This window comes from Mycetomoellerius zeteki, unplaced genomic scaffold (assembly GCF_001594055.1).
Source record: "Mycetomoellerius zeteki isolate Tzet28-1 unplaced genomic scaffold, Tzet1.0 scaffold232, whole genome shotgun sequence".
NCBI lineage: Eukaryota > Metazoa > Arthropoda > Insecta > Hymenoptera > Formicidae > Mycetomoellerius > Mycetomoellerius zeteki.
The window spans coordinates 710196-730887 of NW_017257208.1; the positions used below are offsets into that span (position 1 = coordinate 710196).

The following is a 20692-nucleotide window of genomic DNA, read 5'->3' on the forward strand; positions in this document are numbered from 1 at the left end:
GGAAGAGTTATTCAATCGTGCACTAATAATTGTTAATTACAGGAAAGAAAATCACGTCTTGCAATACTTGTTCACACATTCTCGTCGTGAGTGATAATGTGACGTTCATGGAGCCACACTGCTTATTTGGATCTCATCGTACAAATAATTACGGCGCGCCGACTTTGCATAAATATAACACAGAGCGCGCACCAATGATGGCATTCAGTAGAAAACACAGCTTTGCAACTATTGTAAGATATTTTTATACGATTGATTTATACATTTAAATTCAGTGAGAAAATAAAGATAAGGCCAATTATATTAAAGTTTACAATAATTGCAAAGCTGCTTTTTTTGTTAAACGCAGCCAATATTACGAAACACATAACATTCGCGTTATATTTTTACGATTAAAATAAAAAAATTAAATAGGTATCGATAATATTTGCGTGTAATTAAAAGAGATCAACTTATCAATATTAACAAGATTGCACCTACAAAAAATCTAAAGGAAAAATCAACTGAGCAGTGAAAATCAATAACAAGAGTCACGTTAATAAATTAGTTTGAGCGGAATCTCTACAAGATTAACTAATACGAAATTTAAAAGCTATACAAAAAGAACGAAGCCACACTAGATTTTATTGAGTCTAAAAATTTAGGTAGATCCAGATCTTACAAAAATGTTATCGGACCATCAAAATAATTATGTAAGAGATTCAAGCACAATGAACAATGCTGCAAAACAGTTTGTCATACATACTTATTTTGATGGTCTAACAAAATTCTTTTCAAATTTGTATCTAGTTAAATTTTTAGATACTTCGCAAAACCGCAAAATCTTTCCTCTTGTATGTAATCCTTTATTAAAAATTAATTATTAAACCGCGAAGAACAAAACTCACGCGAAACTAATTTCACCCGAAGAGAATTTACAGTTTCAGACATGTCATGAAGAATATTTAATTTCAAGATCTATCTATTAGGACATTTCGACATCTCAAGACTAATTTCAATCGAACTTCTCAGCGGACGTGTGACTACAGATACAGGTCTTACTGCTAATGTATTAAACTGTATCCTCGAAAAACTGCAATTTTAAAATTCTTTCCCTTAAAATCCGGTTTATTTCTCATAACATAAGCGAGAGATTTATTTAGACGATACATTCGATTTTTCGATAAGTATCTCTTTCTGCTCTCTCTTTCTTTTTCCTTCCCCTCTTTCTCCCTCTCTTTTTGATGTACTTGAGCCTCGTCTTCCAGCAAAGTGCAGTCGGATAAACTGCATCGCAGTCTGGTCGCACGTGTCTCCCACGTCCGACCTCGACACTTTGTTCGCCGAGGCGGATTATTCTCGACGGTTCGAGCCGCTTCCCTTTCGGAGTGCGTTCGACCGTTTCGAACGACGAGAGCGCACGTGAAAGCCACAATTCCCTTCGATAAACAGCAAACGCGCACAAATGTCCATCCCCTCGCTTTCACCCGCCCCTCGCGCGCGCCCTTAGTTTTCATCAATCTGAAGGTACTCTCGGCGAAACGTTTGCGGCGCTCGAGAGTGCTATCACTTGCTATCGTTCACCGCTAGGCAAGATAAAAGGGCAAACAGAGAAAGAGTGAAGTACCACCGAATCCATCCCCTGCATGTTTCACCAAATAAAATGCAAACTCTTCGTTAAAAGTGAATGCCTTATTACATAGATTGGAAGTAAAAAGTAATTGGATTCGAAAGATCTGCTGAAGAATCTTTACTTTGTTCTATCGATCTTGTATGAAAAAAATATAATACACGAAAAGAATTTTCTTTTAAAATTTACCCTGAAAATGGTAGTTGTGGTACAATACAATATTTTAAAGATTTTTACCATGCATTTCAGTAAAATTGATCAAACTTATTTTATACTTTATTATAGTTTTATTAATGAATGAGAGAGATTTACATTAAAATTCTTCGAAATACAATGATGTCCCACGACTGTCATATTTTCAGGATAAATTCTAAGAAAAAATTCTTTCCGTGCACAGTAATAGAATAGAAACATAATAGTAATAGAATTAAAGAAAAGAGTGTGGAACAGTGTGAGAGATCTTAAAATTAAAACTATGTATTCTGTAACAACATTCAGCATATGTTTTTTGCATTCATTTCTTGCATGAAAAAAATATAATATCATAATAAAACAAAAATATAACCTATAACAGAAATAAAATTAAAAAAAAAAATAGAACAGTGCGAAAGATATTAAAATTATGTATTCTATGGCATCCACAGCGTAAAATATGTGTCTTTGCATCTGTATAGTCTACTACAATCTAATTGCATATGCATAAAGTTGCAGACACGTAAAAAAATTCCAAGAACATTTGTGTAATGCAAAATCCACCGCAAATAGTCGGGCAAGTACGATAAAGTCCAACGTATGCGAGAGACAGTACTTGGGTATTCGCGACGACGCGACGATGGTGAGGAGTTAATTTCGCGAAAATGCATTAAACACGCGACGACGCGGGGCAGAAGGTGGCGGAAGGACCAAGGAACGCAATAAAGGCACTCGACTGCGAACGAAATGGAATAAGGGGGACCAAGAGAGAGATACGCACACCGGCAAGAAACGCACGGAGATATTATCCTTCGTTTCCATGTAACGTTTCAGTGATTCTTCGCGCGCGCGAGAAATACAATCCCCCCCCTCTCTCTCTCTCTCTCTCTCTCTCTCTCTCTCTCTCTCTCTCTCTCTCTCTGCGTATATTACCCGCAAAAATCGTCACTGACCCGTCCTACTGGGATTCCGCGGTTCACTGCACCACACCCGTGCAAAGCACTCGACCAGACGGTACGGTATCCGTGAGTACATTCGCCGATGCACACGCGTGCAAATACTCGTATCTGATCGCGACGACGCCGGTACACGTTTACGCGTCCTCCACGATCTCTCCGGCATTCGATACTGCAGCTTTAAAGACCATAGCGGTACCGCAGACCGCTATTTCGACCCGAAATATCGGTTTCATCCGCGAAGGAGCGCCCGCTAAGGCTACTGAAATGTTTTCGTTTTAATCAATACGTGTTTGGAGCAAAAATCAAAGTTGCTCACCTTGACCGATCTTCTTCAAGATAATACGAAACGAGTATTTTTAAAAATATTAATTAAAACATTGGCTTTTATTGGCTCTAGAATGTAAGAAATAGTTCTTCTTTGCTGAGTACGTGTAATAATAGAACCTACGTATAATATTCTATTGTATGATATTCTAATTTTAATTCTTAACTCTCCCCTATCAGTGACGTAAGTTTCTGAAAAGACTTCGGTCTAAAGATATTAAAAATCGATTTTCTTTTATGTCAATACATCTATATTGAAAAAAATGCTCGTATATCAAAAAGATTCTAATCTAGCCCAATTGATAAAGTATAATAAAATGTCTTTATCAATTGTGATAATACTAACAAATATTTTTTATATTAGAAATAAGAATTTTCGAATTATAATCTTTCCATAAAATAATCAATTTAATCAAATATATTTTTGTAAAACGGAAAATTCACATTTCTCTCTATATTTTCTGCTATGAAGAAGCCCAGCTACATACTGTATCGCCAGCTAAATGGCAAACGAGTAACAAGATAGCGATCGCCCATTGCTCGATTACACAGCCAGTGTCGTTACAGTCAATAAAATAGAGAAAGATAGAGAGGTCGTTACTCCACGACGGGCTTCCCTCGCATCTTTAAGACTGACCACCGTATGCGATATACACTCCAGAGAGTGTACCGCGTGTCTGTATTTAAGTACGCGCTGCAAACGATCTGCCTCTGGGGTATGCGCGCGAGAGACCTCGAGTTCCCGCGGCAAAAAGAAGATGAGCTAGCCTTCCGCGATGGTGGGTGGTGGGAGGACACACGAGGAGTGAGAGAAAGAAGGACGAGAGTGGAGAGAAACGAAGGACCGGAGAAAGAAAGAAAGGGAGAAAAAAAGGGAGGAAAGAAAATACCGAGAGCGGTATGTTATGGCTGTCTCTGTGCACGTACACATAGTTAAATACACACGCACACAGCCACGTATCGGCCCCGTGATACGTAATACGTGATATCGGAGAATCACCCAGTCCTGGGCCGGTTTGTGCCTCACCGCCTCTATCTCACCCTCGCCTCCTACCTACCTACATCACCCGTGGACCCGGCTGTACCCCTCTCGCGCGTTTCTTCCTTTCTTTCACCCATGTGCCCCAAGGCACTTTGAACCTTTCCTACGCCACGCGATATCACGAGCCACGCCGTGGCACACTAGCAAACGAGCATGTACTACCTTCGGATCCCTCTGTACAGCTGTGTCCCTTCCTTCCCCGCCGTATTTCTCCGCTCCTCGGCCGCGTCGACTTAAGGCCCGTTTAGACCTAACGATTTCCGAAGGTTATTATAAACGAACGACCAACGCGTGATATGCAAAAATCTGCATGTGTGATTTTGTAGTGATAAGAATATGTTGTTATCAGAATATACATGCTATACATATTTTATATAATTAGTTAAACATTTTTATCTCTAAAGATTTTTGTATAAAGTAGTTGTATAGATCCTGAAAGATATGCTAACCATGCTAATACAATAAAAACAAGATACAAAATATACATTGAGAGAAAAAATAATTACAATTACTATAATTTAACTATATGTGAGCAGTTTGAGAAGTGACTTTTTAAAAGGAAACTATGATGAAAAATAAGTCGAATTTTGATAGAAAAAAAACACTAACTTATCAAACTACCCACAGAATTTATAGTCATTTTTGAAATATACTTATATACTTATAGTTATTTTAATCATACAAATGTATAATCGATTGTGCTATTAGGTACCTAATAATAGTCACATACACTGCTTGACATATTTTTTTAACATATCTTTTAATTATTATTTTAATTATTATTTTAATTATTATATTACCATATAAACAGTGAGTAAATTTAAAAAAATAGTTATATTCATTATAATTGCAGTTACATTAATTTTATTTATAACTTATGTCTTGATATTTCATTATATTAATTAATATTTATAATTATTATAATTTGTAGTATAATTTTTTCATGTTTGAGAAAATTATTAGATATGGTTGTTATTATTAACATTACAGCAGTAATAATCATAAAAAAATGGAGCTCCTAATAATTATTTTACTATACAATTATAGTCACATTTCTCTGTGTATTTTTCTGGCATTTGATCTGTCGGTTTTGTATCAAACTATACTCTGGTAATATGGAAATGAAATATATTTAATGGAGATATTTTCAATCACATTTTTCGCAACGCGGATTTCATAACTTCATTTCAATAAAATACGAGATTCATCCAAGTGAAAAGGATTGAAAATCAAATATAATTCCGCATCGTTGTAGCTTCGATATTGAATTCTGCAAGATAATTAAAACTGGCGTTCAGTTCCCTTTACGTGAATGCCGTCCACTTAACGAGCAAAATTTCAAAAGGTAAATGCGGCGTACTCTTTCCTATGTTATGGAAATGATCACACTTGTCTCAATTCGCGCGACTTTCCCTTTCTGAAAAGATCTCTTTTCGAAAAAGCCCGATAGCCGAACCTCTAAAGATCGTTTTGTTTAAATGGGCCTTTATCCGTTTCTCGGGCTCGGTCGCTTATTCGTTCGCTCTACTTGTCCGCTCTCATCTTCGCTCGCTCTCAACCTCCTTTACTCCCGCGCTACCTCGTCCAACTTTTCCGCCGCCTTAAGGGGCCACGGTACGCGGATACGCTCTTTGTGACACGCGAATCGAGGCGTGGCTGTTTAAGGCAGGCGAGCAAGCAAGCAGGCAGGTAGGTAGACGCGACTCCGTCGACGCGACACGACGTTTCCCCCATGGCCAGGAAATTGCGAACGTCGCGGCGCGCTTACCGTACCTTGATTTTTCGACAGCGATTTTCCCCTTTCTCGTCGGCTTCCGGCGTCTCTTTTACCTGCCTGCTCTCCCGCCGCGTTGAAGAAAGAGCAGGCAGATTTCAGTCTCCTCGAGGACGCTCCTAGACGGCGCCACGACAACGCAGGAAGACTGGATGAGGTCTCGCGTGCCTGACTTCTTCTCTCGCTCGACAGACTCGCTGCACACAACGACGTGAAGGAAAGGAACTCGAAAATTTAAAGGCGTGAAATGCACACCTTGAAGAAGAAAATGCCAACTCGACTCGCTCGGAAGTAAAAGACTCCTTGAGTTTAATTAAGGTTACAGTTTTGTAGAATTTAATTATAATTTCTATGCATTGAGAAGAAAGTGAGAGAAAATTATTTTTTATATTTTAGATTTTTAATCACAATATATAAAAGGATAGTATATAGTGGTTTCAAAAAAATTTCTTTGAAACCACTATCCTTTATTTATTAATAAATAAAAAGATTCCAATAAAGTTCATAAGAATCAATAGTAGATGAAGGATATGTGAAGTTAGAATGATATTCTATTAATATAAAAAAAAAATAATGACAGTTCTAACAGCATTTTTTCATAGTTTTTTCATAATTCTACAGTTCCTTGTAAAAATAAAAAAGTTTAGCATTTTTTATGTTCAAAATCAAAAATGGTTTACGAAATTGCTATTTGATTAACTTACAGTCAAGTAGTTAGTTAATAGTATTACTAAACGAGGGTTAAAATCTGCATTTATTAGAATTGTTTGACTTACAGATTTTTATGTATGGTACATAAGTTATAACACAAGTAAAAAATAAGGCAATTGCAAAAGTGTTACACTAACTGTTTCAAAATGTGTAAAAGTGTTTCCCAATGCTTAACGATTTCCGCGAGCTATTTCCTCTTTCGCTCGTAATAATTCTTGCGCAATCTACCGCAGCAATTTTCAGACTTAAAGAGGCTGCGTGATGATGTCTGTAGAATAGCAGGATACACCCTTCGCAAACAATCGATTCCACGCGAGCAAACTTGACACAGAGGATCAGGGTCAACCCTTGTCTATTTGCCGCTAACAACTAAGTAATCGAATCTTGTAATACATTGCCGAGACTTAGATCATTAGGTACACAGCGGTATGCATATTTATGCATATTTACGCAAGCCCATGCAAAATTCATGAAGCTTGCAAATGTGATATTCGACTAGGAGCACACGCACGGTTAGATTTATCTCTGCATCCCCAAAGTTCTTAGAAGAATTGTAAAACAAACGGTCTTTATAAAAGATAGATTATCTCGATAAAAAAAATCATACAACTCAACTTGGTATACGTTTTCTTAAAAATACAATATACTTATTTTATATATAGAAAAAGAATTGCCTTCGTGTTTTACAGATTAGATAAAGTTTAATCTTCTTTTAACTTCCACGTGTCTTCAGGACTTTTCTAATATTATTATTGACGCATGGTAAAAGCAAGAATTTGTAATATCCCCAAGAAATTCAATAAAGACGCCGTTCGCAGGTCTTAAATACTCGGAAAATTAATGGAAATAGAGAGAGCGACGTTCCAACGTCACGCGTCAGACGTCTATTAAAATTAAAACTGGTCTTTTATCGATTAAGCGGATTTATAATCAATTATAGCCAAGAACGCGACCGCGATCGAGTTGTCGATTATTATTATTATTATTATTATTGTGATCTTTCGCGGCCCACTCAGCCGTCATTCAGCCGCGTTATCCTCCGTTTAAAACCAATCAAGACTATCGGCCATAGTTATTAGCGTGTCGATTAAGCGCCAACGTGCAACTTACTCGACACGGTAATTTTATCGTTGCGATACGATACAGGCGATAAACGCTACGGCAATTTTCCGACGCCGGAATAAGGACGATCGTTATCCGACTGATAAACAGTATTTTTTACACAAATCGCGAGGAAACGTATTATTACGCGATATAACGCTGTTTCAATCAGTTATTATGAAATCGCTGAATTATATAGATTAAAGTCACGATCGTAGGCTAGAAGCTTGAATCGAGCGCGCGGAGTGGTATAATACAACCGCGGGCGCCGGAAAATAACTCTCTTAACGCGCGCGTGCACCGAAAGAACGCCGGCTGATTAAGCGCAGATTATTTCCTATTATTTGCATCTCAAGTCCGACAAGTACTGCTTACGCACGTTCGCTCAGCGGATTGCATTATCGCGATTGCAGACACGAACACCCGTGCGGGCACATGCACGCGGCATTCCCGTGATTAGCCGACGAGCAGGCAGACTAATTACCGAAATATCGGGTGCAACACGCGAGTATTACCTTGTACGTCAACATTAATGTGTAATAATGGCCAGGGTATCGCTGCGCAAACTCCGATACATGTGCGTGAAGCGTGGCAGAAGGACGGTGCCGGGGATGCCGAAGGGAGAGAGAAATAGAGAAGACAAAGTGACGGATGATTACGTGTCAAAACGCGACATAACGTTTCGCGTCGGGGAACGGGATCGCAGCTGACATGATTGCGACCCACACCCGTATAGCCTACGATCGGCTTGCGACCCGGTATCTTCGCAGCCCCCGCTGATAAACGAGCCTGTTGCAAATTACTTTATCGCGACTGCACTTTCAGCGGGTTCCCTCCACACCGCTCCGGCCTCGATAAACGCCCTCGGCGAGATGCATTATTCAGAAGACGCTATTCGGCTCAATTGTGTACCGACTAACCGGTGAAAATGCTTAGAGACGTGATTGACAAATAATCGGATTATTTACAATTACGTAAATCACGATTGTATAGCAACTGATATTTTCTAGTTGCTTGAAGTGGAGTTGTAACACAATTGCTTTTAAAACCAGTGACACGTAGAAAAACGTAAGACAGTAAGACGTAAACAGCAAGTGAATCGGTAATCATAATAGAGAATATAAAGATTATGGTACAAAAAAACGTAGACAGTAAAGACCGAAGCATAGGATAATGTTTAAAGCACAGGAAAATTAACCAATCAAAGTCCTTGACGGAAAGAAAAAACTCTAATTGGTCAATTCTCTTATGATGTTTTATGCATTAGGCGTTATGCAAAAATCTGTGCTCCGATCTTAAACGCCGCAATACAGACTTTTGCATAAGACATAACACATAGCGCATAAGCGAATCAACTAATCAAAATTTCTTCTTTTCCATGAAATGGGAGGAAAGGAAAGATTCTGATTGATTGATTGATTGATTACTCCGGCTTTAAGACATAAGCAGTAAATAAATTAATATTTTCTATTTGCTACTGTTTGCGTTATTTCCTTACGGTCTTACTGTGATTGGTCGATTCCCTTATTAGTTACGTCTTGCCTCTCGTTTTCCTATAACTCTAAAGCAATAACGTAAGCAGTTGCCAATCCAAATTGGTTTGCTTACAGTTTAAGTCTTACTGTTTAAATTGTTTTGTGTGCCATAGGTTTGAAAGGATCGTCTAGAATGTACAGTAAGCCGTAAGTTGTAAGAAAATGACCAATCATAATCGATTATTCTCCTCATATTTGACTGTAATTGGTTGATTACTAAGTTTACAGTTTACTATACATATATTACTTACATGTAGATGGTTAAAGCTATCACAAAATATTGATTCGCTCACTATTTATGTCTTACTGCTTAAGTTTTTTGTGCACCATGGGCTTTACTCTCGTTTGCTGCCAACCAAAGGTTGGCACAACAAAGGGAGTATTGTTTCTTTCTATACCAATGTAAATCAACTTTAATTTTAGCTCAATTTATTTTTTATCTTTTTCTAGTTCCATAAGAATTAGAAAAAGATAAAGAGTAAATTAAACGGAGATAAATTAGTTAATCTACATTGGTAGAAACGGAGATATGTGCTTCCTCAAGCAGTTGTTACCTTAGCCCTCACGATCAGTAGCCACAACATAATTTGATATCAACTTCTGCACAGCTTCCAAATATAAATTTCTTATTAACCAAGCTTGGTTTAAAGCTTAGTTAAAGTTAATAGTTATTGAAATGTGATATTTATCCGATAAATAGAGTGCATACAAAACAAACGTGAAACTCCGAAGCAATTCTTCGTTCTCGTTGAACCGAGCTCGATCAACTCTCCAGAAGCGATTAGCGTACTCCACAGCCGGATGACGACGATTAGAGCATCGTAACACGGCGATTTTCTTGACAGCGTGCGAACTCTATCGATCTTTAACACCGAGGTCGACCACACACACACATACACACACATCGGGTCGTCTCGAGATACAATGGGTGGCGAATGCAAACAAAAGCGAACGTCCACGCGTCTGTCCGACGGCAATCAATTACGGAATTGCTGGAGTCAGGCGGTTTTGACTGGGCGGGCAATTTATCAGATTAATCGTGGAGGAAGTGATTCCCAGCGGATGATGGGGACCAACGCGGCCAGTGAGCGAGTTCCATATGTCAGGAAGTGACCAGGTGTCGGCGTCCAGAATGACCGGCCTGGAGAGGCAAAACGCAACGGTGGCAACGTGTGTAACACACAGAGAAGGGGGTGGCACAACGGGGACACGTGATATCGAAACCAGCTGTCGATCGCGAACGTATCCCGAGTATCGGTGTCGTTGCGCTGCACTGTCCGGTACGCGTCCCGTCCGTTGCATTCCCAGGGAGAATGCAGACGAGCGCGCGTTCAAAGGCGATATATCGTCGCGAGACCATCGCCCTGCCCTTGCCATCGCAATTTCGCCATCGGTACGCAATTTACGCGGGTGTTATCTCGCTGCGACGAGAGACACGATAACACTCGGTGGCGCTTTGAAGTATGAAAAGTGCGATAGCACTGCGTTAATACGTCGTTGGAAGTCGTACCTATTGTGGCGTTATGAAATACGTTCCCGATAAAGTGGATGTATTCTTACTAACGACATCGCAAACGATAACGATGGCGAGGTAAAGCAGATTAGAGATTAGGTATGTACCCAGCGAGAGATTATGTACCCAGACTGAGAAAATAGTGTTTGATGTTTGTGACTATAATTGCTTGGTAAAATAATTATGGTTAGAATAAGTTCCATGTTTATGATTATTACTGCTATAATGTTAGTAATAATAATGATAGTTGTCTCAAACATGAGAAAATTATACAATAAATTGCTGATAATTTTAAATGTTAATACAGTGAAATATCAAGATAGAAATTATAAATGAAATAAATTTTAATTCAGTAAATGCAACCGCGATTACGTGAATATAACTATTTTCTTAATTCATTTACTATTTATATGGTAATAATAACTAAAAAATATGTAAAGAAAAAACTAAAGATTTTCAAGCAGTGTGTGTGAGACTATTATTAATAGCAAAATTGATTATATCTGCATGGTTAAAATAACTATAAATATAATCTCAAGAATTATTATAAATTATAATTAAGGGGGAACACCTATGTAAAAAATTTTTTTTCCTTTTAAAATACACTTTAGGATCTCAAAATGAAATGCAAGTGGTTTTATTGCGATACATAATTTTTTTTGAAAGTTATAGGCTCCTAAAAATTCAATTGTTAATTTAAAAGTATTCACATTCAAAACTTTAAACGCGTTTTTCTCAAAACAGTATTTTTTAAGTTGGCTAGCAGTAGAACTCAAACAATTTTTAACCTATTTACTTCAAATTTTAACAGTATTTAACAAATCACATTTTCTAAAGAAATACGTAGAATTTTTTTGAAGTTACAAATTTTTTTAGTTACAGCTGATTTTACTCGATTATTTTTTGACGAACTTTTTGTTTGTACTTCCGCCATTTTGTCAAAAATCAATATTTTCAAAAACGGCTAGATACGTATTTCTGTAGATATTTGAGTAAAGAAAATAAAAATATTTGTTTGTGTTAAACCAAAAATTATGACACTTGTGCTGCTAGCCGCAGAATACCATGCTATTTCGACAGCTGCTATCACGCTGCTGCAGATCCGCCATTTTGATAAATAAAATTCTGAAAAAATTATTTTTTGTACTTTTTTATGTGCTTAATAAAGTTACAAAATTCATTTTTTAATAGCACGATTCATTAAATAAAAAAAATTCCCAAACGTAGACCTTATTTACAGCCGATTACATAGGTGTTACCCCTTAAATTAGTAATTTCAACTACTCCTTTTTCTCAGTGCAATTATATAATAATAATTCCATACGCAGAAGTTTGAAAATTTAACGACTTTAATTATGCGGGATGATGTCTAATCATCCGCGCAATTATATGAACATCTAATTATGATCAATTACGTGGTATATTTTACGCCCGTTTAGTTGCGTTTACATTCCAATTTTGATGAGAGAGAGAGAGAGAGAGAGAGAGAGAGAGAGAGAGAGAGAGAGAGAGAGAGAGATAGGCAATACACGCAAACACGTATGATTGATTAGCAGAACGGCAATGTATTTTTCATCATCGATTCCGCTAATGACTCGCACATAGAAACGTGAGATTCCGGGGCATACAAAATGCGATAGAACGAGAGCTCGACACAAAACTATGGTTCCAAGCGCGTCGAAGTGCGTATACTATACATACGAGCGAGTAGATTGAAACTCAATTATTGGTCGTGTTAACGGGCTTGGCACCGCATCATCCATTATTTTCGGATTTTGCCCATGCAGCTAGGCACATAAATTACGCACCGGAGTTCATCATCAAATATACATATATTATCGCGCCGCGTATTTCAGTGCAACATCATTCTTCAATATATATAAAATCTATATTCCCCTGGCCCCTACTATCCCCTGTGCAATCACCCGGACACGATGCACAGTGTTAACCGCTTGAGGTTTCGATTCCAGTACTGTCGCTAATTGCAAAACACGATCGTTGATTGCGGATGTGACAGTAATCCAAATTACCTGATCTTTGTATCCTACCTTTCTTGTGATTCTTTTTCTTACTTTTATGTATATCTAATCTTCACATTAAGGTAGAATTCTATCAATGTAGATTAACTGTAATCTTGGTTATAAGAATTAAAAAAAATAAAGGGTAAGTTGAACTGACAATGAGATTAAAATTAATCTACATTGGCGGAAAAGAGCGTAAGAAAAAAGTTCTTGGAACATTGAGAAAAAAATTTATGTACCAAATCTTAACACAATTTTTTTCAATAATACAAAAATATTTATTTAATAAAAAAGATGTAATAAATATTTATTTTATAATCACAAGTGCTAACAAATTTTTCTCTCAGTGCATATTTTAAATCGTCTTTTAATCTAACGTTTGATCGTTTAAGATCATTCACTTACCTTTTGCGCTTTGCAAGCAGCGGCCAATGGCAGAACATCATGAGGATGTGCGGCGTGACGATCACGAAGACACAGAGCGCATATCGCGATTTTGCAAAGGGCGCAATAGAGAGTCACCGCTTCGCCATTGTGATCGTTGCAGATCGGCGTGCCCTCGGGTCGAGTTCCCTTATTTCCACTCGATTGCCAGCTGCCTCTCGGTGGTCCCAGATTGTGGGCTGCCAATGGGCCTCTCTTCGGATGGCAGGACTCTCTACAGGCGTCGCAGTACAAAACCTTAAAGAAGAATCGCCAAATTTCGAATTTGCGAAACATTACAGAGAAATGTTAAAATACGAGAGAAAACGCACGATATTTACTTTCCAACACATCAATATTTAGAATACCTAATGGATGTCTAGAGAAAAAAAATTGTCGCTATAAAAAATACCGATAAAGTTTCTGCACCGTTCGAAATTTTTTCCCTCTGTTTTTTTACTGCATTTTTTTATTAAATAATAAATGCATAGATATACTATATAGATACATGTGTCGATAAAATTTTCTTATTTACGTCAAGCATCGAATATACTTTATTTTATCGAATTTATACTAAAGTGAGTATAGACTGAACTTGCCAATAAACATTAATTTCGAGAATTTTTTTTTCTAGAAGCAATTTTAGCGATATTATTCGGCGTCATCAAATATTCCTCATTCCGTTGGGTATTTCCTTCTCGAAAATAATATTTCGATTATCGATAGCCGAAGTATTGTCGTCGCGCGGAAATGTTGCCGGCAACGAATGAAATTGCAGGCGCCATCGATTCTCTCTTTTTTTTTTCCACGTACCTAGGAGCGACCGGCGCGACGGACGCGAGTGTAAAATCACAGAAAAAATATCCGCCACTTGTCTCGGAACGCGGTATACCCGAGGGACCGCCACGAGAGGGCCGAAAATGAAATTTAACACTTTGGAGGAAAGCGAGCAAGAGAGGAGGCGAGACGAGGATGCGCGATTGGCGTACAACGTTGTCGCGCAACGAGATATTTCATGCGACGCGACACTCCGAAGCGCGGTAACTCGATCTTTTCAAACAGAACGCCGAACAATATAAAATCGCTCTCTTTGTCACAGCGTGAATACAACGTGGCGACGATTTGCGTGAATACATTGTGCAAACAAGTGTTGCGCGAGCCGGAACTGACAATTGTCCAGAAAATATCATTTCCTATGTTGCTCAAAATTAAGAAAAATTTGTTTAACTATATTATAATAAAAAAATATAGTTTTTAGAGAGAAAGATCAAAGTTATTATTTATTTAAGACGTAGTTTTTAAAATCGAAGATATATATAATATATGTATAATTTTCAGGTTTGATAAAAGAAATTATCTTAATTATAAAATAAATTATGAGAGATATTTAAATGTAATTTAGACACATACTTATAGAAAGAATAGTTTTGCTAAAGTATCTAAAATTAGTTGGATATAAATCTGAAAAATTTTGTTTGGACCATAAAAATAATTATGCAGGAGGCTTAAACTAATTGTTAGAATGTTAAAACTTTTCATAGCATTGCCATCAATACTTATAAGTATTCTATACAATATTTTGATGATTCAACAAAATCATTTTCAAATAGTTATATCTAGCTAAATTTTTAGATAGACGCTTCAGCAAAATTGTTGTTTTCTGTTAAATTCATAATGTTAAATTGTACCCACAATTTGAGTTATTTTTAATCATTTCTAAATCGCCACTGCTCCCACTCAATATGTCATTAATTTAATTAAAACAATGGAGTTATATAATTCAACTCAAAATGTAATTTGACTAAAATTTAGTTTATTATTTACTAATAATAAGTGCATACATTAATATATGGAAGTTATTTATTTTGAAATTAACTCCAGAAATGGATTAATTTACACAAATGGAAGTTAAAAGTAACAAAATATTATTTAATCCAAACTCCCAAAAGACTCAATTTACCATTATTATTCCTTTGATATCTAACAATGCATTGACATCGCGTATACTTTACATTCGACAAATCAGAGCAGTATATTTGAAACAGCGTTGTATTTTATTACATTACATCCAGGAGGAACTAAAAGCGAGATAGAAATACCTGTTCTCATAAACAACCGTGACGTTTGACACATCTGTTCTTGAAATTAACGGAGAACATCTGTTTAGTCACGAGAGTTAAGTGAACAAGTTCGTCGCGCCTCCTGTACAAGATTTGTCCTTCGTACTTGAAATTTCGACCAGCGAAATTTCTGTCGTTCAGAAGACACGACACACCCGATGATACCCGATATTAATGTCGATAAAGATATAGACGGCGACTCTTGTAGCCAAGAGCGACTCTAGTGCGCTTATACCACGAAGAGAAAAGTTATGAAGTGGACTTCGAGGAAGAACGAGGGGAAGTTAACGAGCCCCTGGATGAGGAAAGCACACAAGAGAAATAAACACGACTGATGCCGCGGTCGTTAAGAATAGTAGCCTTGGGAAACTTTTGCCGTTGCGGATCTTACGGTGCGGCAGAAGTTTTCCTAGAGAATGATCGAATCAACGTTAGGATAGAAATATCGAAAAGCGAAAATGACAAGAGACCTATTAGACATTATCCCTTGGCGAAAATAACATCGCATTTGGCAAAAGCACGAATTGCGATGTTATTTATATCGCGAATTTATATTGCGATGAGATAAAATATGCTAGATATAAACACGCCAGGATAAAGCACAAAAATACCTTCCAATTAATTTTTTTATCATTCTAAATTTATTTTTTTTCCTATTTTTTGCAATGAGTTTTTTTACAGATTTTTAAAATGCCAGTAGCATTATTATCAAATCGACCGGACGATCAATTTAATTATGATACACTTATGTTAAATTCATAATGTTAAATTATAATAACTTGAGTTATTTTAAATTATTTTTATAAGTCGACACTCATATTCAATGTGTCGTTAATTCAACTAAAACAATGAAGTTAAATAATTTAACTCAAAAATGTATTAAATTCGATTCAAGTTCAGTTTATTATTTACTAACTGCATATATAGACATTGCTAATTATTTTGAAACTAATTACAGAAATGGATTGATTTACATTTTAACACACGTATAAGTTAAACATAACAAAATGTTATTTAACTCAAGAGTCACTATTGCTCCTATATGATATCTAACAGTATATTATTTCAGCTTCAGTTTATGATTACATTTCAAGTTCGACAGTAAACGGCGCGCAGTTTATATAACTGAAAGAGCATGTATTTAGAATTTGCATATAAAAATATTATTAAGCACTAAAATCTAATCTCGACCGTATTAGCTCGTTCCTTACATAATTGATAAATTTAAGATTTTAATTAAACTTTTAAGATTTTTATTAAAAATATCAATTTCCAAAATTTTGATAATACCCTATTTATTCTTGTGTATATAGTTTTTAACAAAGCCGATGAGTGTCTTATACTTTTTCCTTTCTCGCTGAGGAGAGAAAAGCTTTCTATGGAACCAAAAGCGGAAAAATGAAAATAATGAAAAGCTCGCACGGATATTACACTTTGCGATCTTCTGTTTGATCCGAGAGTATAGATACTTTCGTACACGTGTACATTCCTAGAACTACAAGTAGATAAAATTCCTGGAAATGTGAAGACGAGAAACAAAGAAAAGGATTGATAATCAGAAATTATCGTGTTCTTTTTATTTTAACTACAAAATATCTTTCTCAAAATTTCCTAAAAATTGAGTAATAATAATCCATAATTGCAACATACTGTTATATAGTTTCCTTATCAATCAAAATAAAATAAATATGACAAAACTTTCGTTCTTGACATAATTTTAAGTAAGTCATAAAGTATTATTAAAGTCATAAAGTATTACTTAATAAGTTAAATTAAACTGCGTCTATGAATAAATCAAATAAAGTAAAGAAATATCAAATGCGGTCAAGGTTATATTTTAGTCTAATAATATTTCTGTAAGAACATTTAAATATATGACGAAAACATTGAAAATACTGAAAAACATAATATTACTAGGCACAAGATCTAAACTGTATTTAGTGCTTCTTTACTTAATTTGTTTTAAATAGTCGTTTGATTACAAGATATGTTATTGTCATATTTATTATAAGTTAAAAAAACTATTAAATAAAAGTTATAAGTATAAAAACTAAATCAATAAAAAAGATAATAATAATTTGTACCAATAATTAACTAATATAAAATATATTTTATATTAGTTAACTATTGGTACAAATTATTATTTTTTTTTATTGACAAAACTTAAAACTTGATAAACTTGATAAAACGTTACAAAATCAGAAAGATTATTAATAATGATGCAACTATAACAATCAACTTTAATAGAATTTTATTAGAACTTTATCCTGGTATTCCTGCAAAAAGTTCTCGATTCCGATTAAACCTACATAAGTATATACGGCGGCGTTCGCATACAAAGGATTCAATCAATATTAATGTGCCAACAATTCTCCAATTACTCCTCCGTCCTAACTCGAATGGCTAATAAAAAATTCGTCGCTTTTACGCGCCTTGTCGCTGCTTTATTATTATAATATCTCTCATTCTCCTCCATTTAATCGTCAAATCCATAATCCCTAATCCCTAGCTAATCAGACGCGTTTCAGGGAAAATCACGCATGCGGTGCGACAACCTGCTGTTTCGCTTTACATGTGTATTCCTCGCACCCTCATTTATCAATCCCGACCATATGCCCGTTTCTACAATCAGGATTCAAGTGCTAACCTCGCACTGCTCGCACGCGACAGTCGCGTCGCGCGGCTCTCCCTCGCACATTTGGCACTGCAGCCGTGAGTTCCGCGATTCCTGGTACTTGTCGACGATGTGCTGCATCGCGCGGTACTTGGGCAGATTATGGGCGCCGCCCTCGTCAAAATATACGGTCTTCTGACAGACCGGGCATGAGAGGCAGAGAGTACCACCGGACGGCGGGAAGCCACCGTTCCCCGGAGTGCCGACGTAGCTGCCTGGCCGCGAGCTGGTGGACGTGCTGCTGCAAACCACTCCGGAGTCGGTCTCCGACAGGATCGACAACTTGTCGGCCTCCTGATCGGAGCCTGGCGCGTTGGACGAGTCGGCGGTGGACTCCGGTGGCGAGTCCGGCGGTGCCTGTAGATTTACCGCGCAGGCCAGGCATAGTGCGTGCCAGCAAGGCAACAGCACCGGTTCCACGAACAACTCCTTGCAGGAGGGACACCGCAGCTCGTCCTCCATCGCAGATGCACCGGCGGTACGTCGTCTACCGATCGTCCTGGTGTCCGTGAGTTGTTCCTCGTGGATCTTCTCGAGCCGCGGCAGCTCGCTCGATCGCCTCGTTCGGGTCTGCAGGATTCCTTCAGGATGTCGGACAACGTGGCGATGCAGTCGAAGGTCACCGTTGATCTCCTTTCACCGTCGCGACCGAACGCACACTTTGCGTTATTCTAAAATGCGGAGCGATTTACGGAGATATTCGAAATTCGTCGCTGCACTTTCTCTCACGGAATACTCCGATTCGTTGAGAAAAATGGCACTCGAAGGATTCTTCGAAAAAAGGTCTATCGGAAAGCGATTCTTGTAAACTGTGACGCTTTCAAAGAGTCGCGTAAAAACCTGTTGTAAAAAATAGTCGGAACACAATAAAAGAGTTGAGTCCTACAGACGTTCTTCAAAAGGATTTCAGTGGGACATAAATCGGCGAGCCTTTGCTTTCAAATCGACGTGGAACGAACGGGAAAGACTTCCAAGCAGGCCGAAGAACAAACTCAACTGTCGATTATATTTAGATCGATCTCGATTCAGAGATCGCACATGCTTCCTAGTTTCATCGTTAAGTACCGCAAGTAGACTCGCAATCCTGAATCCCACAATCGCGCGCGGAACACGCGCGACGGATCCGTATCGATCGCGCCGACAAAAATCCCTCGGTCCGCTCACCGGTGCGCTCGTTGACGATGCATCGTGAAACAGAGTGCACTTTACGGTATAACGGACGGATTGTAATCTCTTCCACGTTTCAGCGAGAACGTGTCACCTGTCGACCGCGCGCATCGCGGGCTTTTTGCATTTTCGGAAGAAGCGCCCGCGCGTCTCTCCGACGCGTTTTCTCTCACGTGCGACGCGAATCCCGACGTTGAAATCACCGAGACTCGATTGATGCCGCTGGTCGATCGTTGGCTTGGATACAGTATGCAACTCCACGCACGTTGATTTCTGACGGTTTTACACACGTACATACACACGCGACGCACGCGTCTTGGCTCGAACTCGTGAGCCAACCGAGGACCACGCTTGGCAGAGACCAGCAACACGCAGCCTGCAAGCCGTCACCGGGTTGACTGACTCCCGGCACCGAGTCAAAGAACCGTCGCGCACCGCGGCCACGCACACTCAGGAGCGTGATCGTAAAGGGGAACGAGAGGTGTCGTACGACGTCGTAAGACGAGGTTCCCAAACTTGTTTTAATTACACACTTGGATATTAAAGGAGCAATGGTAACCCAAATTCTTTGAATTCAATAAATTGTATTATCTTTAACTTCTATATGTGTGTCAAAATCAATCCATTTTTAGGGTTAGTTTCAAAATAAACATTATCCATATTGACGTATGCAATGTATGCATTTAGTAAATAATAGACTCATTGAGTCAAATTTAATTAATACATTTTCTTGAGTTAAATTAAATTGTTTAATTTCATCGTTTCAGTCAAATTAACGATATATTGGATAGGCATAATTGGCGATCTATGGAAATAATTGAAAATAACTCAAATTACTCAATTTTGAGTAATATATAATTGATATATAATACATAATTAAGTAATTTGAGTTCTTTTCAATTATTTCTATATTGTACTTTGACATCTAATTTATATATAATTAGACTTTGACGTCTAATTATAATTTGACATTATAAATTTAACTGTATAGGATATAAAGTATTATTTATTTATATATGACCAACTGAATGGCCAGTGCCAAAGCTCCTGATGTAAGAACCTGTATAGGTATACTCCTAGCTTTTATTTCAATTTTTTAGAAACTTGTTTCAACTTTGCAGCATCTTTTTCGTTTCAGTCCGTATCAAACCGTGTGTTTATAAGAGACTCCCGTTCATTTTATATAAATTAAAATCGAAAACTTCACGCAAAGAAAGTCAAATAATGAAAACTAGATGACGTTAAAAGAAATTTTTAAACATCGTATATTCATGGAAAAAAAATGATTTTGTGTTAACAATGATAGATGTAATTAGAAATAGTTTTATTCATTCAGTAACAGTATTATGTTCAATTCTACCAATGTAAATTAACTTTAATCTCGATTTACCTTTTTCTAATGTTTGAAAGATAAAAGTTAAACCGAGATTAAAATTAATCTGCATTAAAATTTTGACGTTTGTGAAACAAATAGATAAATACTTGTCTTATTAAAACAAGAGCATAATCCATGAACTTTGTGGATCA

The 20692-nt window shown here is 37.2% G+C and overlaps 1 protein-coding gene across 2 annotated transcripts in view; it reads right to left on the reverse strand.

Annotated features, from left to right (window-relative positions):
* Positions 1 to 18767, reverse strand: part of Trim9 (E3 ubiquitin-protein ligase Trim9) — a 118638-nt gene extending 99871 nt beyond the window's left edge. For both annotated transcript variants that reach the window (XM_018449180.1, XM_018449179.1), the window contains exons 1-2: positions 17972 to 18767; positions 13187 to 13462 (exon numbers count right to left, since the gene is read on the reverse strand). In XM_018449180.1, coding sequence (XP_018304682.1) covers positions 13187 to 13462; positions 17972 to 18460 — 765 coding nt within the window. In that variant the 5' untranslated portion in view covers positions 18461 to 18767. The remainder of the gene's footprint in view (positions 1 to 13186; positions 13463 to 17971) is intronic.
* Positions 18768 to 20692: the final 1925 nt, after the last annotated feature.